The sequence below is a fragment of the Tenrec ecaudatus genome, chromosome 10 (assembly GCF_050624435.1).
Source record: "Tenrec ecaudatus isolate mTenEca1 chromosome 10, mTenEca1.hap1, whole genome shotgun sequence".
Taxonomy (NCBI): Eukaryota; Metazoa; Chordata; class Mammalia; order Afrosoricida; family Tenrecidae; genus Tenrec; species Tenrec ecaudatus.
This window is the reverse complement of record NC_134539.1, coordinates 113,357,281-113,375,489: the sequence shown is the minus strand read 5'-3', so window position 1 is coordinate 113,375,489 and position 18,209 is coordinate 113,357,281. Positions and strand designations below refer to the sequence as shown.

The window sequence follows — 18,209 nt, the reverse complement described above, 5'->3', positions numbered from 1 at the left end:
CCCCCCACTTGGTCAGAGGGTGGAGGTCACTCGCTCCAGCGTTGGGGACCAGCCTCCCCACAACCGAAGGGGTCCAAAGGGTGGTTACATTCACCCCTCACTCTGCATCTGGTCGCCATGGGAGAGGTGAGCACGTGCAGGTCTTGTCTGGTGTTTCTTTCATTCACCCCTCAATTACACAAACACCCCCTAGGACCCATTCCGCTGTAAAGGCTGGTCCCCTGCCCCCCAGGGCAGATCAAGTCTGCTTCCTCTCTCTTTACACCTTCTTCCCCAGTCCTCCAGGACTGCGCCCCCACCCCCAGAAGAAAGAGACCAACTGCTGGCATTTAGAGGGGAGGGAGATGGCCCGATACACCTTCTTTTCAGCCAAATGACTTTCTAGGGCTTCAACCCTGAAAGTGTGTGTGTTATAGGGGTGTCGTCGGGGGTTTCAGGGCCTGAGAATGACTCAATGTGGTTTCTGGCTTTAGCTGTAGCCCTGAGCAGGTTACTGCCTCTCTCTGGACCCCAATTTTCTCCCCTGAAAAACGAGGTCAATGACCTTACTTCCCACAACCGGGGTGTGCAGATGTCACCAGCCAGCCCTCGGCAGCAACCACAACCAAAAGGGGAAAGCTCCGGTTTGTGGCACTCGCTCATTTCCATGTATATCGACAGGCACATGTGAGCCTGTTTCATTGGGCACGGAGGTGGGATGAGATGGGCACCAGAAGCCCTCAGAAGCCCTTGCCACCTGGCTCTGGCACACCCCTGCCTGCAACTCAGGGATGCAGGGGGCATGAAGTGAGATCATGACTAGGGACTGCTGTGTGAACGGCAAAGCGCTCAGTGGATGTGGGGTGTCCTACGGTCTGCCCCCCACAGCCCTGGCCGGACTCCAAACTCTGAAGGCAGCAGGTTGAGGGTGGCAGCAGCCCACATGCAAGGGGCAGATTCCTGAAAGCCTGCTGGGGTCGCTCCTGGGGACCTGAGAAGGGAATTAACCAGCACAGGATAGCTGGGCCACCTTCGCCATGCCCCCTGAAACAGAACCAGGGAGGATGAAGGTTAGCCTTAGTGGAAGATTCCTTTCCCATCAGAGAGGTCTCCTGAGAGACTCAAACCAAGCATCTCCTCCTCCTTTCTACACTAAGTCCTGGGAGTCTCGATTGGCCCTGTCTCTCTCTACCCCAGGGGAATGACAGAAATGGCCTCTGAGTGTGGAGATTCAGGAAGGGGGGATTTTAGTCTCTGCTAAAGAGAGAAGGAGGTGGGAGGAAGGAAAGGGGAGTTCCCTCGGTCCTACCCCCACCCCCCGCGCTCTTGCCTTAAATTAATGCTGCCCCACTGCTAATTATTAATAATAGCTATCATTTATTGAGCACATACTGTGTGTTAAGCTATTTACAAGCAATATTCCATCTAATCCTCTAGAGAGGTATGTATTATTAGCCCTGTTTTAGAGATGAGGAAACTGAGGCCCAGGAAAGGAAGCTGAGCAGCTTGCCTGGCCAAAATCCCACAGCTCCTGCATTCGACCACCCAACTCCATGGGCTCTGGTGGTACTTCAGGAAGCAGGGAGGGGCGTGAGCCCCCATATATATATCTCAAAGCCCCTCCACCCAGCCTGGAGTGCCCCTTTGAAGGCATCAGGCAGTGGGGGACCTCTTTCCTAGGTGCATGGTCTCAGACAAACCATCAAACCTCACTGAGCCTCCTTCCCTCATTTGTGAAAGAGAGCTTCCTTCCAATGACCGGACCAAGTCTCATGGCCACCACACACCAAAGCTGCCCTTGGGGACAGGGGTGCCAAGTCCGGGTATAAATGTGGTAACTGAGCTCTGGCCTGCAGGAGTTCAGAGTGGACGACAGAAAGATGCTGGAGGTGTGGTGGGGGCGGGCAGGAGGGCAGATCCTCAGGAGGAGGTAGGGGCCAAGGGAAGGTGGCACCTGGACTGTTGGGCCCAAAGTGGCAAGACCATGAAGGAGGCCATCGGGTCTGGGGTCCAAGAGCCTAGCCCAGCCACTTTTGGCTGATGGAAGCTGGGGTAATGGCATGTGTCCATGAGCATTTCTGTGTACCAACATTCTCTCCGGGGAGGCCGTGTGAGCCTCAGTTATCAGATGAGGAGAGAGGCCCAGAGAGCGGGAGGCTGTCCCAAGTCATAGGCAGGAAGCGGCGAGCTGGCACTCACACTCAGGTCTACCCACACCCCAAATCCTTGCTCTTCACTGCGGTGCTATCCTGCCCCAGGATACAAAGCCCGACCCTGGGGAGGAGAGGGGCCCCCCATCACCTCACCGCTGAAGGAGCTGTAGCAGGCGCCAAGTCCAGCACCACCTTCAGGGAAGGCAGCCCTGGGCCAGTGAGGTGTGGCAGGCAGGTAGCCCAGTCCACCAGGAGCTGTCCAGGGAGTGGAGGGGCCTGGCCAGCGCTCATGCAGAGCCAGAGGTGGGCTGCCTTGCACTCCGGCCCCAGACCTGCTCCAGCTCGGTGTCCAGTTACGGCCAGCTCGGCGCTTCCCTGGTCACGCCACATTTAGCACTGCAGAGTTAGCAGGCACCGGGACATCGAGAAGGGGATGAGGACTCTTGGAGGGGCGGGAGAGCCTCCCCACCGTTCCCCACCTGGACCTCAGCTCTGTAAGACTAGGGGAGTTATCTCTCTTTCTTTGGTCCCATAACCCCTTCTGCCCAAAGAAGGTAATAGCTGGGCTGTGGGGTGTGGGTGGGTACTAAGACCATCCGCCCCCTCCAAGAGCTCAAGGGATCGTATGGCTGGGAAAGGCAGATTCCCCACGAGCTCTTGTGCACAGGGGTCTTGGGCACTCAAACCACACTGCCATCGAGTTGACACCGACTTGTAGTGACCCTATCGGACAGAGCAGAACTGTCCCTGTGGGTTCTGAGGAGGCTTCACAGGAGTAGAAAGCCTCATCTTTCTCCCTCCGAGCAGCCAGCAGTCTCAAATTACTGACCTTGCGGTTAGCAGCCCAACGCACTATGCTACCAGGAATCCCAGGGGGACGGGGTTGGAGTAGGAGGAGTAAATTTAAGCCCCTTGCTTTTCCCCCGCCTCGACCCGTCTCTCGGTTTCTCCCACTCTCTGCCTTCACCCCTAGCAAAGACATAGGAAGAAGAGTAGGGTTTGACCTGGGTTTGAATCCACTTTGTCTAACCCCACTGAGCCCAGAAAGTAGAGTTAACCGTGTCCCTTCCCCATAGGTTTGTTGTCATAGTTCTGTGAGGAAATCCTACCCATCAGCGGCCAGCCCAAACAGAGTGTCAGCTGCCGGTAACTTTTGTTAGAAACCACATGGGCAAAAGGAGCGAATTGGCAAGGAGCTGCCCTTTGCCGCGGGAGCAAGACGGGGCTTTCTACTCCTGTAATGAGTTACCATCTTATAAACCCTGCCCTACAGGGTCGCTATGAATTAGAATCGACTCAATGGCAGGGCGTTTGGTTGGAGGCTTGGTCCTTTGCAAGTGGTGGAGAGGGGAGGGAGCCGAGGATAATAAGAGGCACGCCAGGAATGGTATCCACGAGAGCTGACATTCACTGAGCGCTTCCTATGTGTTGGAGGAGCCCTGGTTGTGTAGTGCTTACGGCTGCAATCTGCGTGGCCGGCAGTTCAAAATCACCAGCAGCTTCTCCGGAGAAAGACGGGGCTCTCTACTCCCGTACAGTGAGACACCCACAGGGGGTAGCTGTGCAGCAGCATTGACCCACTGGCCGTGAGTCTGGTGTTTACGATGTGGGACTGGAGAGAGAGACTTTCTATTCCCAGCCGTTCTAGCCTGTCCTGTAGGACTTAGGAGCCAGGAGCTGACCCCACTCCCTGGAGTGACTGCGGGGTAAATGCTTTCCCTGCACAATTTCATGGCATGCTCAGAGTTCTATCAGTCAGGGCTGACCATTCTCTGGGGTTTAGAAGTGATGATACCAAAGCTCAGGAGAACTTGCTAAGGAAGCGGGCAGGCCAGCCTTAGAACCCGGCGCCTTCTTAGTCGCTGAACTGTGCCGAGGACAGGGTGCTCCACGGTTCTAGACCATCTGGGTAGAAAGAACCTTCGGACATCATGTAGTCCGAGCACATAGCTTTTCCAATGGGGACGCTGAGAAAAGGACACAGGGTCATGGGTAAGTGTTGGAGTTGAGGGTGGGGAGTGGGCGTAGAGGGAGATAACACCTGCTGGACACGACACAGGGAGCCAGCAGCACCGCCCCAAGGCCCCTCGGACCCCGGCTGCACACTGTGATCCTGCTGCCAGGATCCGACTCCACAGGTGCTACCACAGGACCTGCCTCCACTGAGGGCTGAGTCACCTGCAGCACAATCCCCGCCCCCCACACCTCCCACGCCCACATCTGGGCCCAACCTTCTCGCCACCCTCATGGAACAGAGCCGGCCAGGCCCAGCGGCTCCCTGAGCCCTAGTCGGGGTCTGACACAGGCACAGGCGAGCCCGAGCCCCTCCAAGGTCACCGCTCTGGCTCCCTTGACCTCTCTCCACACTGCCGTCTCCCTTGCTTTGCTTCTCTTGTCTATTTCCTTCTACTTTTGGCCCATCCCTCATTTTCATCTGTCTGTCTGCCTGTCCGTCTCTCTGCGGACTGGCAGGAGGCAGGGCCCCAGCCCAGGGATAGGGTGGGAGTGGAGGTGGACCTGGGGTTGGTCACCCCTGGACGCTGGTCCCCCTCTCATCGCAGCCGGCTTTCTTCGAGGCCAGGACTGGGTGATGGTGTCGCTGCTCCCATCGCAGTCTGACGTCACGCTGCCGGGCTCCACCAGACTGGACGGCGAGCCCCAAGGGGACCTCATGCAGGCGCCGGCCCTCCCAGGCTCCCCTGCCCCTCAGAGCGTAAGTAGCTTGCACCTAAGCCTGGGCTGCATCCACAGTGGGTGGGGAGGGGGTGTCACCCACCTCCTACCTTCCTGCCCCAACCCTGGGGGACCTCCCAGGACCTGTCTTGGCCCTTTTACCAGCAAGCCAAGCACTCTGTGACCCCATGATCCCGAAATGTTCAGACCAGGGCCTCTGCCTGCCCTTTAGTTGGGGGCTTTCCCAGGGCAGGGGCAGGTGGAGCCCCATCAGATTGGGGACTCCCCAGGTTTGGGAGCAGGGTGTTCACATCAGATTGGGGCTATCTTTTGGGGGCTCCCTAGAGCCAGCCACAGACCCTTTCATAAAGAAGGGTCCTGGGTCCTGCAGGCCTGCTGCCCACCTGCCCCGCCTGCACCCCCACCCCCAGCCTCTGCGCTCACAGGCTCTCTATTCTCTGTCCACCCAGAAGCATGCCGGCTTCAGCTGCTCATCCTTTGTGCCCGATGGCCCCCCAGAGAGGACCGCCTCACTGCCCCCACACAGCCCCAGCATCGCCTCACCAGGCCCCGAGCAGGTGCAGGGCCAATGCCCAACCGGCCCGAGCCTGGGTCCCTTCCGGCTCTCGCCCTCGGACAATTACCCCGGTGGCTTCGGATTTGAAGAGGGTCCGACAGGCAGCCCCGGGCGCTTCCTCAAGGGCGGCCACGTGCCTTTCCACCCGTACAAACGGCACTTACACGAGGACGTCTTCCCAGAGGCCCAGACCGCACTGGCCCTGGATGGACACTCCTTTAAGACCCCAGGGTCACTGGAGGTCTTCGAGGAGGTCCCCGTGGATGCAGGGGACACCGAGGCTTTCCTGCCTGGCTTCTCCGCAGAGGGCTGGTGCACCGGGTTCCCCTTCCCGAGCCAGGAGCACAGCCCCCAAGTGCTGGTGAGTACCCACGGTTGGCCCTGCAGCCCTGAAAGAGGTCAGGTTCGCTTTCGCTGCCCCGGCCTTCTGCTCAGGGACAGTGTGCCCCAAAGAAGCGCGATCTCGGCGCCTCCTGGCATTAGGCAGGACCTTCCAGGTCAGCTGGAGAGGGCACCCTGGCCAGGCCTAGTATGGAGAGGTAAACTGGGGAATGCAGGTCAGACTAAGGAACCAGCAGCCTCCCAGAGGCTCTGGTGTCAGGATCCCAGTGTGGGACTCCCGGCTGTTCCTTCCAGTGTCAAGAATCCCCAGGTGGACCTACAGGCCCATATGCAAATGCGAGAAGAAAAACACATTCCAGCCAGCAAGCCAGTAAGGGTGGGGTGGGCATCCGGGGTCCCATCCTTTGCCCAGAGTGGAGGCCAGGTATAGTCCTAAAATATCTTGAAGGCCCTTTGGAAGATCCACATGTTCTTCTGCAGCTGTCCTCACAGATGGTGTGACCTTAGGCAAGCCCCTTCACCTCTCTGAGCCTTCCCCCTAAAGCAAAGTTAACAAGAGCCACATCACAGGGTGCCGGAACTGAAAGGGACCTTTGCACTTCGCTCCCTGGCCCAGTTTGGAGGTCCCGGAGGAGCTGATGGGTCTGGAATGGGCTGGGCTGAGTTATTTCTACTCCAGGGCCCACAGGCCCTCCTTCCCGCTGGCTCCCAAACAGGCCCCCATTCCAACCCCAGGCCACCGCTAACAAAGGTCTATTTAGCCAAGCCAGGACCTTGCTCCGTCCATGAGGCCCTGTGGTGGTGTCTCCGCAGGCCCCTTGAGCATGACAGCACCCCACAGCTCTGCTCCTGTCCCGCCTGTGTCCTGCTCACTTCCTTCCAGCCCGGTCACTCGGCCAGGAGCTGTCTCTCAAGTGTCCCTTGAACCCTCACACCAACTCTGGAGAGTTCCCATCACCCTCATCTTGCAGATGAGGAAACTGGCTCCCGGCCCCCTCCCCCACGATCCCCCCAGCCCCCCCGGAGGGGAAGGGAGGGTGAGGTCTGCCCAGCAGAGAGAAGCTTAGGCCCAGCAACCGGAGCCTGCTGGCTGACTGACTGGGTGACCCGGGGCTCAGCAGTTGCCCTCTTTGGGCTCAGCCCCATCATCTGTCAAATGAGGGGTTTGGACACAAGTGCGCTGGGCCCTTCCAGGCCTGAGATTCCGTGATTGCGACAATCTCCACATCAACACCCCAGGGCACACCCAGAAAACAGGTCCGTTGGTTTGACTCCCCTGGGATCAGATTCCCATGTCCTGAGGGCCCAGGCAGCCCCCAGCAGAGTTCTCCTCCAGGCCAGGCTCACCTCGCCACCCACCCAGGCCCAACTTCTCACTCACCCCTCCTGACCCCACTCAAGACAGGGCTCTGCCCTGAGACCTGGGGGACACACAGCCCCATGGGAAGCCAGTGTCACTACCACTGGCAGAGCTATAGGTAAGTGGCCGGGTCCCCCAGACCCGCACCTACAGGAGGGACAGCCAGGCAGGTGGGAAGCATTCACTGGCCCTGGGCTTCGCTAAGGAGGAAGTGTCAGGGGCCTGGGGGCCACAGTTGGACCAACCTGCCTGACCACTTCCCATGGTCCACTTCCTCCTTCTCTTCCTTCCCCCTCCATGGCTTAACTTAACATCACCCACTGCCCTCCAGTCAATTCCAACTCAGACCGAACCCTACAGGGCAGGGTAGAGCTGCCCCTGTCGGTTTCTGAGACTGCAGTTCTTTACGGGAGTAGAAAGCCTTGTCTCTCTTCTGTGGAGTGACTGGTGGTTTTGAACTGCTGACCTTGTGGCTAGCAGCCCGACATGCAACCACGATGCCATCGAGGCTGCACACTCCATGGCTACCCAGTGGGAATTCTGGAGCTCCGACAGGCAGGGGTTCTGAACAGCAGGCCCTGAGCTGGGCTTAGGGAGCTGAGGACAGGTGCCTAACTCTCCAGCTGCACCCTACCCTTGAGGTGACCATTACCAGGTCCCCCCCACTTCTTGAGCTGGCCGCACTCACCTAGAGCAAGGTCAGTTCCAGCCAGCTCCACCACCAGCTTGTTGTGTGCCCTTAGCCAAACCTCTGCCCCTCTCTGTTCCTTCCCCAGAAATAAGCTCCGTGGGGGAAGGGCAGGGGCTGTCTTGGGAAGAAGCAAAGGTTTAGAACACAGGAAAGAAGGGAGAGGAAACAAAGCTTTGGTCTGGTCATCTGCTTTCTCTTCCAGCAGGGGTCGGAGGTCAAGGTCAAGCCCCCCACTCTGGAGAGTGGTCCTGGGATGTACTGCTACCAGCCCCCTTTACAGCACATGTACTGCCCCTCTCAGCCTCCCTTCCACCAGGTGGGTCTGAGGCAGATGGAAAGGCCTCCCCAAGGCCCCAGGCTCTTCTCCTGGGGTGCTCTCAGTTGTGTGAGGGGGTGTGTGTGAGGGGGTGGGCACTGGATGACAGGTGAGGGCAACAGGGACCTGCGGGAGGGGGGGCAGTGTGCGGGGAAGGGGCAGGCAGGAAGGAAGCATGTAGCTCGAGAGGTCTCAGACTCGAGAGCTAGGCGGAGACTAGGGCAGGGACTAGGATGGGAACCAAAGGGACAGGAGACCAGTCACGACAGAGGGATGGGCACAGAGAATGGGAGTGTGTAGGATTATCCATGATGCCAAGGTTGCAAGGAACAGCAGGCCTGGTCTAGGTCCGCCATCATCTTGCTATGTGACCTTGGTCCCAAATTCCCCTCTCACCTCTCCATGGTGACATTCCACTTGGAATGCCCCAGTCCCCATCAGCCCTTTCCCCACCCCCCTGCGCAGTTCAGCCCTTCCACCACAGGGTGCCAGGGAATTGCCCAGCACTGGCACAGGATGGAGGCTTTTAAAAAGGGGGAAGAGTAAGACACTCAGAGCAGCCAGGCAGCTCCCAGGAGTCACCGGGCAAGACGGAGCAAGTGACTGCTCAGCACCCGGCTCCATCCACCTGCAGCCTGGCACTGAGACAGGCCCTGCCTGTGGAGCGGGTTCCCCTCCCAGCTCTTTGGCATGGGCCCTGGTCTTGGCAGAGCCAGGGAGACCAGCATGGGTGGGGGAGGGGCCCGCTGCCTGCTTGTGGGGGGTGGAGGGGTGGGGGGTGGGAAGGCAAGAGAGGGAGGTTGGTCAGAGGGAACCCCTGGGACAGCTTCACTGCCCTGCTGGGGCAGAAATGGCCCAGGGTCTGACCCAGGAGAGAGGGTCAGCTCATTCACAGGGACAGAGCAGGGCTGAGGGACCCCCAGCCCTCAATGGCCTCATCATGCCCCTGCCCTGCTCGATGCCCTCTGGGCTCTGCACCCCCTTCCCAAACAAGATGACCGAGCCCCCAGGCTTTATGGACCTACCAAATAGGGTGACTCAGGCATTAAGTGCCTCTCGGGTGACCTGGAAAGAACACTCAGCCTGGAGTAGCTGGGGGAGTCAGGGGCTCCTCCCCCCACTCCCATAAAACACCATCCTGGCACCAGGGCCACTCCCTCCACTGTAAAACTGCCTCCCACCCCCACCTGCCCACCACCACGACCAGCCCTTTGAAATAGCCACTGAAACTCATAAAAGATAGGTGTCAGTCAGTGCCCAGCAAACGCCCAGGCTGGACACTCCACTTCCGGCCCAGCAGCTCCACAGGGATGCAAGGGAAGCCTGGGGCCCCTGCCTGCCCAGCCCTGCCCTGCGGGAAGCAATGCCTGCCTCCCCTCCCGTCCACCCCCCCACCCACCCACCCATGGCAACCAAAGGACCTGAGGGGAGGGAGAGGGGGGAGGGGCTCTTGTGGGACTCTAGCCAGGTCCTCACCCCTTGGAGTAAGGGGAAGGGAGGCAGCGCCCCTGACGGGGAGGAAGAGTAGAATCTAGCTTCAGCTCTCTCTTGGGAAGAAAATGAATGGGGAGAGGGGTCTAGTGTAGAAAATCACTGTGCCCTTTGACCTCTACAGTATTCACCAGCTGGTGGCAGCTACCCTGTGCCCTACCTGAGCGCCTCACACTACCCATACCAGCGGATCGCACCCCAGGCCAGCTCCGATGGGCACCAGCCTCTCTTCCCCAAACCCATCTATTCCTACAGGTACTTCCCCTGCACTCAGGGGTCGTGGGGGAACCCCGGGAAACTGAGGCACGGGACTCCCAGGGCAAAAGGGGACCTGGCAGTGAGTGGAAGGCCTCCTGAGGATGCTGGACAGATGTTTCCTACATGGGGATGGACTGGATGCCCTCTGACCTCTGGTTTAACCTCTGTGGGTACCATTGCCCCAGGGTGAGCCTCAAAGGCTTAAGAGGTTCTTGTCCCCACTTTACCAAATACAGTGAGCACCGCACCCCCACCCCACCCCAAGGCTGAAGACTCGATTATTCACCCGATGGCAGGTCTTAGGGGGTTGCTTGGGGGCCGAGGCTTGAAAGACCAGGTAAACAGGACCCAGTCCACTTGGGGGACCCTCCATCTGTCCTGTCATTCACCCAACCAACAGTGACGCTTGACCTACGGGCCCCAGGCCCTGCGTAGAGCCAGACCATCAGCCAGTGGGCGCCCAGAGGAAGGCAAAAGGACAGACACGCCTGCCAGCGGCACAGGGTCAGGGCCGGGTCTGCGCAGCACGAGGTCCAGAGAGGCGCCCATACAGGCCTTGGAGGCCAGGAGAATTGGGTTCAAGTCTAGGCTCTGGCATTTACTAGCTGTGAAGCTCAGGTAAATGACTTACTCTCTCTGAGCCTCTGTTTGTCCATCTGCATGCACTTAAAGGGACAGCAGCTCAGGATGGTGGGGAGGATGGAGCGAGGGAGGTGGGGACAGTGCCTGGCATGTGTCGGAGATCCAGAAACTGGAGCTTCTTCCCTGCACTTGGGCAGCTGGCCGAGGACTGGCCGCGGTAATGACCGCGCCAGGAGTACCTTCTATGTGCCAGACATCGTCCACACCTTCACAACTCAGAGCTAGCTGTTACAGTCTTCCCTGCAGAATGGAGGGCCTGGGCTCAGAGGAGTCACACAGAGCCACCCAGCTAGCAGGTGGCTAAGCCCGGATGGCCACCGGCCTTCCTCTCTCTTGATCCCCAACTTCAGTGGACGGGGCAGGCCTACTATCTCCTCCCCCCTCCTTTCGACTCCAGAGAGTGTCTCACATGTTAACTCTGCAGCAGGTTACTCCTCCAGCACTACTGCAGCCCTAGGGGGCGGGGGGGTGGGCTCCGAGCCTGGCCATCCATTCGGAATGTCAGAGGGCTTTCTCTGCCTGCAGCATCCTCATCTTCATGGCCCTTAAGAACAGTAAGACTGGGAGCCTTCCTGTCAGCGAGATCTACAACTTTATGACGGAGCACTTTCCTTACTTCAAGGTGAGCCCATGGCACCTCCACCCACCCCCAAGGCCCAGGAAAGCCGGGCCTCTCTGGAGGCAGAGGAGGGGGCCCGGAGGTGGGAGAAGGGTTAGACTGGCAGCTAGGAGGGGGCCCTCTTGTCCTCCTCCTCAGGACAGACTTCCTGGAGAAGGAATTCTGTGTGGAAAGCACAGAGCTCAAGCGTGTAGGACGCTCGCTCCCTGCGTTCCACAGAAGGCTCTGTGCAGACGGCCTCCAGGCCTACACATCCGTCTGGATGGGCTTCAGGAAGCATCGGCCTGCCTCTAGTGAGGAGAGAGTTTGGGAAGAAAGGAGAGGCTGTCCCCAGCCCTGCCCCCAGGGTGCTGCGGAAAGAAGGAAGGAAGGAAGGAAGGAAGGAAGGAAGGAAGGAAGGAAGGAAGGAAGGAAGGGAGGGAGGGAGGGAGGGAGGGAGGGAGGGAGGGAGGGAGGGAGGGAGGGAGGGAGGAAGGAGTTTGGGTGGGAGCTGGCCAGCCAAAGTGACATGGGATCATGGGGCCAAGGAACCCATTGGCTTCCAGCCAGAGATTAGGATCTGCCCCTGTGGGCGGCAGCTGCCTTCCTGCCAGAAAGCGGGGTGTGAGCTTCACTCTGTGAGTGTCCCAGAGAACTAGCAGGCTCACCTGGCATCCCCCACCCCCCACAGCCCATGGGCAGGATCTTGTTCTGGTCCTCTCCAGAGAAAGTTCCTGGGGCCCCTGCCCTTCTCCCCAGTGGGTAAACACATCCAAGAAGGTGATGCATTTGGCCTGGGTCACACAGCAGGTGTTTGGCTTCACACACCAGCCCCTTCTCCACCTGCCCTGCCCTTCTCACACACACAGGGCACCCCTCAGCACACACCCTTCTGAAGATGGGCCACTGGGCAGAGGGTGGTATGGGAGGAGAGAGGGGGAGGTGAAACTAGAGCTTGCGGGTGAAGGGTGCCTTCTCTAGGAAGACCCAGCCTGGGTACTACCCTGCAGAAGGACTGATTCGAGCCTTGAGACTGAAGTAACCCAGAACCCAGCTCCACCTGCCAGGGGGTGATTCCCTCACCACCCACCCAACTGTCTTGCCTGGGGGTGATCTGAGGCTAAGAGTCGAACAAGCTTGGTCTTGCTAAGCTACCATCCTCTGCAGAGGGCAAGATGGACAAGGTGGTCTGACCAGACGGGGAAAGCCTGAAGCTTGGAGTTTCCAGAAGGAAAGGGAAAGGGGAGCGGGGAGAAGGGTCTCTGGCATGGGGGAGACATCAGAGCCGGTATCCAGGGCTGTCCCCTACACCCCAGGAGGGCATAAGGAGCCCAACACCCCTAGAGCTTCCAGGCGCTGGGCCAGAGAGAGAGAGAGAGTGTGGGCCCTGCCCTACCCTCTCAGCTCCCTCCCTGCCAACTCCCAGCCTGGCCCCCAGCCCCTCCCTCCATCTCATCTTCCTGGCTTAATTATTTTTCCTGGGAGCTGTGTAATCCCTGTTTTATGGGACTGAAGAGTGAAGAGTCTGACAGCTTTTTTTTTTTTTTTTTTTGGTTCTGGTTATTCTCAGCTAGGTGCCTCACCCCTTCCCTCGCCTGACTTCAGAGAGAAAGCATCTGTGAGCTGGGGCAGGGAGGCGGGCAGCCAGGCCGCCCGATGGATGGATGGATGGATGGATGGATGGATGGATGGATGGATGGATGGATGGATGGATGGGGTGAACAGGGCAGGGTCTTGAACCAGGAGACGTAGCTGGAAATCAGGCTCTGCGGCCGCCCTTTCGTGGGATCTCCGGCTTACACTTTCTGCTCGGGACCTGAATTTCCCAATGTGGACAATGGCTCAATAGGACCAGCCGGTCCATCGGCCACCTTCCAATGCTGGTAGTTATCTGTCCCACTGAAGGAACTATTTCAACCATCTCCTGCCCGGCCCATGTCTGTCTGAAGGTCAGAGTGGACCCCTGAGGTAGGCACCAGCCCTGCCCAGTGCGGTGGAGGCAGGTGGCTTGCAGCCCATGGGTCAGGGCGTGGGGTAAGAATCATGTCCAGCCGATGGGCATAATTGCTAGTGCTGACCATCCCTGCTCCAAACAGGAAGTGGCTGGGGTGGGGGTTCCCCTGGAATCCTGAAGTCACCGATTTATGGGGTCATAAAAGGGCCCAGTGGCTATTAACTCTACCCATGAGGCTACAGTTCCTTGACTCTTTGTGGTGAAGAATGCCCAGCTGCCTGATGTGATGGCTCAGGAGTCCTCCCTTGGGATCCTGAGGGTCACTTCAACAAGCCTGCTGCCCTCCCCCAGGAAGGCTCCAGCAGCTCCTGCCAGCAATGGCAGTGATGTTGGCATCAGAACCTGGTTCTGCTGGGCGGGATTCAGATCGGCCACTGCCCGGGGCCAGTGAGCTGGTGAGGAGGGAGTGGCAGTTCTTATTAAGCAGCCATTTCAGCTGGAAGGGAGTGGGTCAGGGACCCCATCGGCCAACAGGGTCTTCTAGCGATAGTCAGGATCTGTCTGGGTTCAAGGTGCCACAGAGCCTGGAAGAGAGTGGGAAGGGGGTGGGCAGGAGGAGTGCCCACTCGCACCCCCACCACCGCCTCTCACCCACTGAGTCAGCCTAATGGTTTTTACAGCCCTCCCTGGGCACAATTACTGCATTGGTGGCATGACCGGGCCTCCTAATGGGTGTTTATTCTGTTGGCACGAGCACCCTCAGCCTGAGGGCTGGCCTCCCCGCCAGGCCCCGCCCCCCGGGGCACACTCAAGCAAACACTTCCGCCCACACATTCGCCCATGATGGGTGCTCACACGTCCCCAGAGAGACTTTCTCCCACACACTGGGCACAGGGACACACAGCTCCGCAGGTACTCACAGACCCATGCTCGCTCAGGAGACACCGCTCATGCCAGGGAGACACGTTTGGGGACAGCGTCCCCCATCTCTCTGATCAATGATCAACCAAAGCCAAGGGTCGTCTTTTGCTTCTGCAGTGCCACAGAAACACGGGCGGGCCGCTAGAAGTCCTGATTCTGATGGGCAGTTCTATAAGTCTCTCTCTAGCAGCCCTGGGGCAAGAGGGTGGGGGGGTGGATGGAGTGGGGGGATCCTCATCTCTCTCAACTCTCCCTCCCTGGTCCCTTGGTGATCTCTCTCCAGGTGGCATCGGTCTTTGCCCTTGTGTGCTGACTCCCATGCCTAATATGGAAAATTTGGTCCTTTATATGGAAAATTCATTGGTTCCAAAGACACCCCACAGAGAGAATGGCCTCACAGACACCACCAAGAAAACCCTATTCCCAAATAGCCTTATGTGGTTACCTATCACCTCCGCAGGGTGGGGGTGAGAAATTGACCTATGTATTTTGTGGGGGTACACAATTCAATTTGTCACACACATGTGCAATTACATGGTCACGTGTGCACATGCTCCTAACACTCCCCCAACGTCACCCATCTTCGCTTTCTTCCAAGTTTACCCTCAAGGGGGTGAGGCTGACCCAGGATGCTCCTCCTAAGTCCCTCGCCACCGCTGGCCTGGGGGGATCTCAGAGAGAGCAGTGAGCTCCCCGTCCACAGAGGAGTCCAAGCACAGGACTGGCGAGCCAGTGGGGAGGGGCCCAGCTTCGGATGGAGGATGGGCTAGGCAGTCGCTGGAGCCCTTGGCAGCCTTGCCATTGTTAGGGGTGACCTGGACAGTCGTCTGAAGGGTCAGGTGGGCAGGGAGGATGGGGGGGGGGGAATGAAGGCAGATTGCAGGTTAGTATCTGCAGTCCAGGCTGCCCGCTTGCTCACTTGTCCCCCACCACTAAAGTTGGCCAAGCCTAGGCTTGAGGCAGGAGGCCAGGCCCAGAGCAAATGGCAGCTCTGTGCCCAGAGGGCAAAAGAGGTTTTCCAGAGCCCTGGCTCAGAGCTGGCTCTGGCCACCTGTGCCAAGCCTAAAACCCTGCATCCTCTGCTCTGGCAGACAGCACCCGACGGCTGGAAGAATTCCGTCCGCCACAACCTCTCCCTGAACAAGTGCTTTGAGAAGGTGGAGAACAAATCAGGAAGTTCCTCTCGGAAGGGCTGCTTGTGGGCCCTCAATCCAGCCAAGATCGACAAGATGCAGGAGGAGCTGCAGAAGTGGAAGAGGAAAGACCCCATCGCAGTGCGCAAGAGCATGGCCAAGCCAGGTGGGGAGACCCTGCACGGGGAGTGCTGTGGAGGGAGGCTAAGCCGGGCTGGGGCAGGGAGACCTCCTGGGGAAGGAAGGACTGACTCCCACACCTGGGCAGTTCCCAAGCCTGGGTGGGGCATTGTGGGAGAAAGTGAGGCACCAGGCTCCTGGCATGGGGGAGCCCTCGGCCACCTGGGCTCAAAGTCATCTCCTCTCTTGGATCTTTACAGATGAACTGGACAGCCTCATTGGAGACAAGAGGGAGAAGCTGGGCTCCCCACTGCTGGGTTGCCCACCACGGGGGCTGGCAGGCTCAGGCTCCCTCCAGCCCCTGGCACCCCCTGCTGGGCTCTCCCAACCGCTGCACTCACTGCACCCAGTCGCAGGCCCCATTCCTGGCAAGAACTCCCTGCAGGACCTCCTCGGGGGACATGCAGCCTCCTGCTATGGGCAGCCATACACACACCTCTCGCCAGGCCTGGCCCCTCCCGGACCCCCACAGCCTTTGTTCCCACAGCCGGATGGGCACCTGGAGCTGCGAGCCCAGCCAGGCACCCCCCAGGACTCACCTCTGCCTGCCCATACCCCACCCAGCCACGGCGCCAAACTGCTGGCCGAGCCTTCCCCGGCCAGGACCGTGCATGACACCCTGCTGCCAGACGGGGACCTCAGCACTGACCTGGATGCCATCAACCCCTCTCTCACCGACTTCGACTTCCAGGGTGAGCTGGGGGTGGGGCAGGGGAGAAGGGGCAGGACTGGAGAGCTGCACCTGGGCAGGTGGCCCAGCCTCTCCTGGCTTCCAGGTTATACTAGGTACTACATTTCTGGTCAACCCAAGCAGAGACAGCTGAAAGCTGGCAAAATGGGTCAAACTCGCTGCCATCCAGAGCATGGGGCCAAGAGGAATGCCCCTGCAATCTCTTCTCACCTGGTGCCCATGAACATGGCCCAGCCACCCCTCCATCAAACCAGTCTCAGCCCTAGATGGGCTGAAAAGGGCCTGGGGGGTCTACTTCAGACTGGTTGTGAGTGACTGATGGTCTGCATCTCCATTCCCACAGTAGAAGAGACACCTTCCCCTGGGCAAATGCTTGAGGCCCGAAAGCTGGATCTTGCTGGGAGAGGTTTCATCCATTGTACTCTCTCCTGCCTGTGCCATCCCTGCATCCAACCGTCTTTTCCCATCTAAATTTCAGGCCAGACACAGGAGACCAGGGGGCCCCCAGGCAGGGACGGTCCACAAGCAGGTGAAGGCTCCTGCTTTCAGGGGCTCTCAATCTGGTGAGGTGACAGCCCAGGTGCCGGTGGCAGTTGTAAGGAAGATACAATTCCAACCCCTGCCTTGCCCCACTCAGTCAGAGACGGGGCAGGGTTGAGGCAGCCCCTACGTGGGGGACGGTACAATATGTATTTGGAGAAAAAAAAAAAAAGCTCAGTCCATTCTGACACATGGTCACCCTGGTGGGTTTCTGAGACTATAAATCTTCACAGGAATAGAAAGCCTCATTTTTCCCTGAAGAGGCAGCTGGTGGTTTTGAACCACTGACCTTTTGGAGAGCAGCCCAGCTCGTAAACACCATGCCGCCAGGGGTCAGTGTGCTTTTGAGTCCCTACTAAATATCAGTTTCCGTACTAGTCTTTGTACACAGATGCCTCTGAGCTGATAAGCGGATTAAGTCGAATCAGCTCATAGCAACCATCGGGATAGTGAGATAGAAGGGATTCTTAACCCATCTCATAGACAACAGGCGCGCCAAGAGGCTAAGTAACTTACTCAGCATTCGAAAGTGGAGGTGGAGGGAACCCTGCAGCCCTGACACCCAGGCTGCAGCCCTCACATGGCACAGAGAGGGGATCAGGTGTTTACTCCCCGGAGCCAGGTGTGCCTCCTGGCTCTGCTTCCATCCCCTGGAGCCTGCAGTGAAGGAAGCCCCCTCCACCTGATGGGCTGCAGCAGTGCATTGTGGGAAGATCTTTGCTCTCGGCTGCAGATCCACCTTTCTTAGAGACCTGGGCTAGACCCCGGAGGAACCCCAGAGTGCACAGCTTTTGCACCAACCCTTCTAAGAGGCAGCTCCTTGACCTTGACCTTTTCCCCCAAAGTAAGAGTCACTGGAGTGATCTGAGTCTCTAAGCTTTCAGGCCATGCCCCAGAGTCTAGACCAGGGACCCACAAACTTTTGAGACAGAAGAGCCTATCCTGTCCCTCACGACCATTTAAAAATTATTCTAGTGCTGTAAGTTTAGGTTTATGAACAAATGAACTCACCACGATATGAACAAAGTCCTTTAAAATGTTTCCATTTTACTTCAGACTCACGAAAGATACCTATGGTTCAAGACCTGGGTCTGCTGACCCCCTGGCTAGACCATAGCAAGGGAAACCTGGGGTCTTGAGAACTCCAGGGATGGCCCAGAGTCACACAGCGTGTACTGCCTCTGTGCCCCAGCCAGCCGCCTGCTCTGGGCAGGCAGCAAGAGGGTTCCCTTGGATCCGGGGTACGGGGAGGGGAAGACGGGGCTCTGACTGCTTCCTGATGATGGCTCTTTGTCTCCCCCCTCCCCCCGCCTCTTCCAACCAGGAAATCTATGGGAACAGTTGAAGGATGACAGTCTGGCCCTGGACCCCCTAGTACTGGTGGCCTCGTCCCCAACATCATCTTCCATGCCGCCCCCACCACCACCCCACTGCTTCCCTCCCGGGCCCTGCTTGGCAGAGACAGGCAGCGGGGGTGAGCTGGCCCCAGCAAGCAGCGGGGGTCCAGGGGCGCTGGGTGACCTGCACCTCACCACCCTCTACTCAGCCTTCATGGAGCTGGACCCAACGCCCCCCGCGGCCCCGGGTGGCCCCTCTGTGTACCTCAGCCCCAGCTCCAAGCCAATGGCCCTGGCATGAGCAGTGCTTGGCATCGCTCGGGCCTTTGCCTGACCCAGAAGTCCTGGCTGGCCGCCCACGTTGGGCTCATCT

General features: G+C 58.8%; 1 protein-coding gene across 1 annotated transcript; it reads left to right on the top strand.

The window, feature by feature from the left end:
- Positions 1-4,722: 4,722 nt before the first annotated feature.
- Positions 4,723-18,137, top strand: FOXN1 (forkhead box N1). The gene is made up of 8 exons (XM_075559242.1): positions 4,723-4,845; positions 5,276-5,743; positions 7,981-8,091; positions 9,707-9,837; positions 11,008-11,104; positions 15,047-15,254; positions 15,469-15,960; positions 17,824-18,137. The coding sequence occupies exons 1-8, from the start codon at positions 4,723-4,725 to the stop codon at positions 18,135-18,137; spliced, it is 1,944 nt and encodes a 647-aa protein (XP_075415357.1).
- The last annotated feature ends 72 nt before the right edge of the window (positions 18,138-18,209 follow it).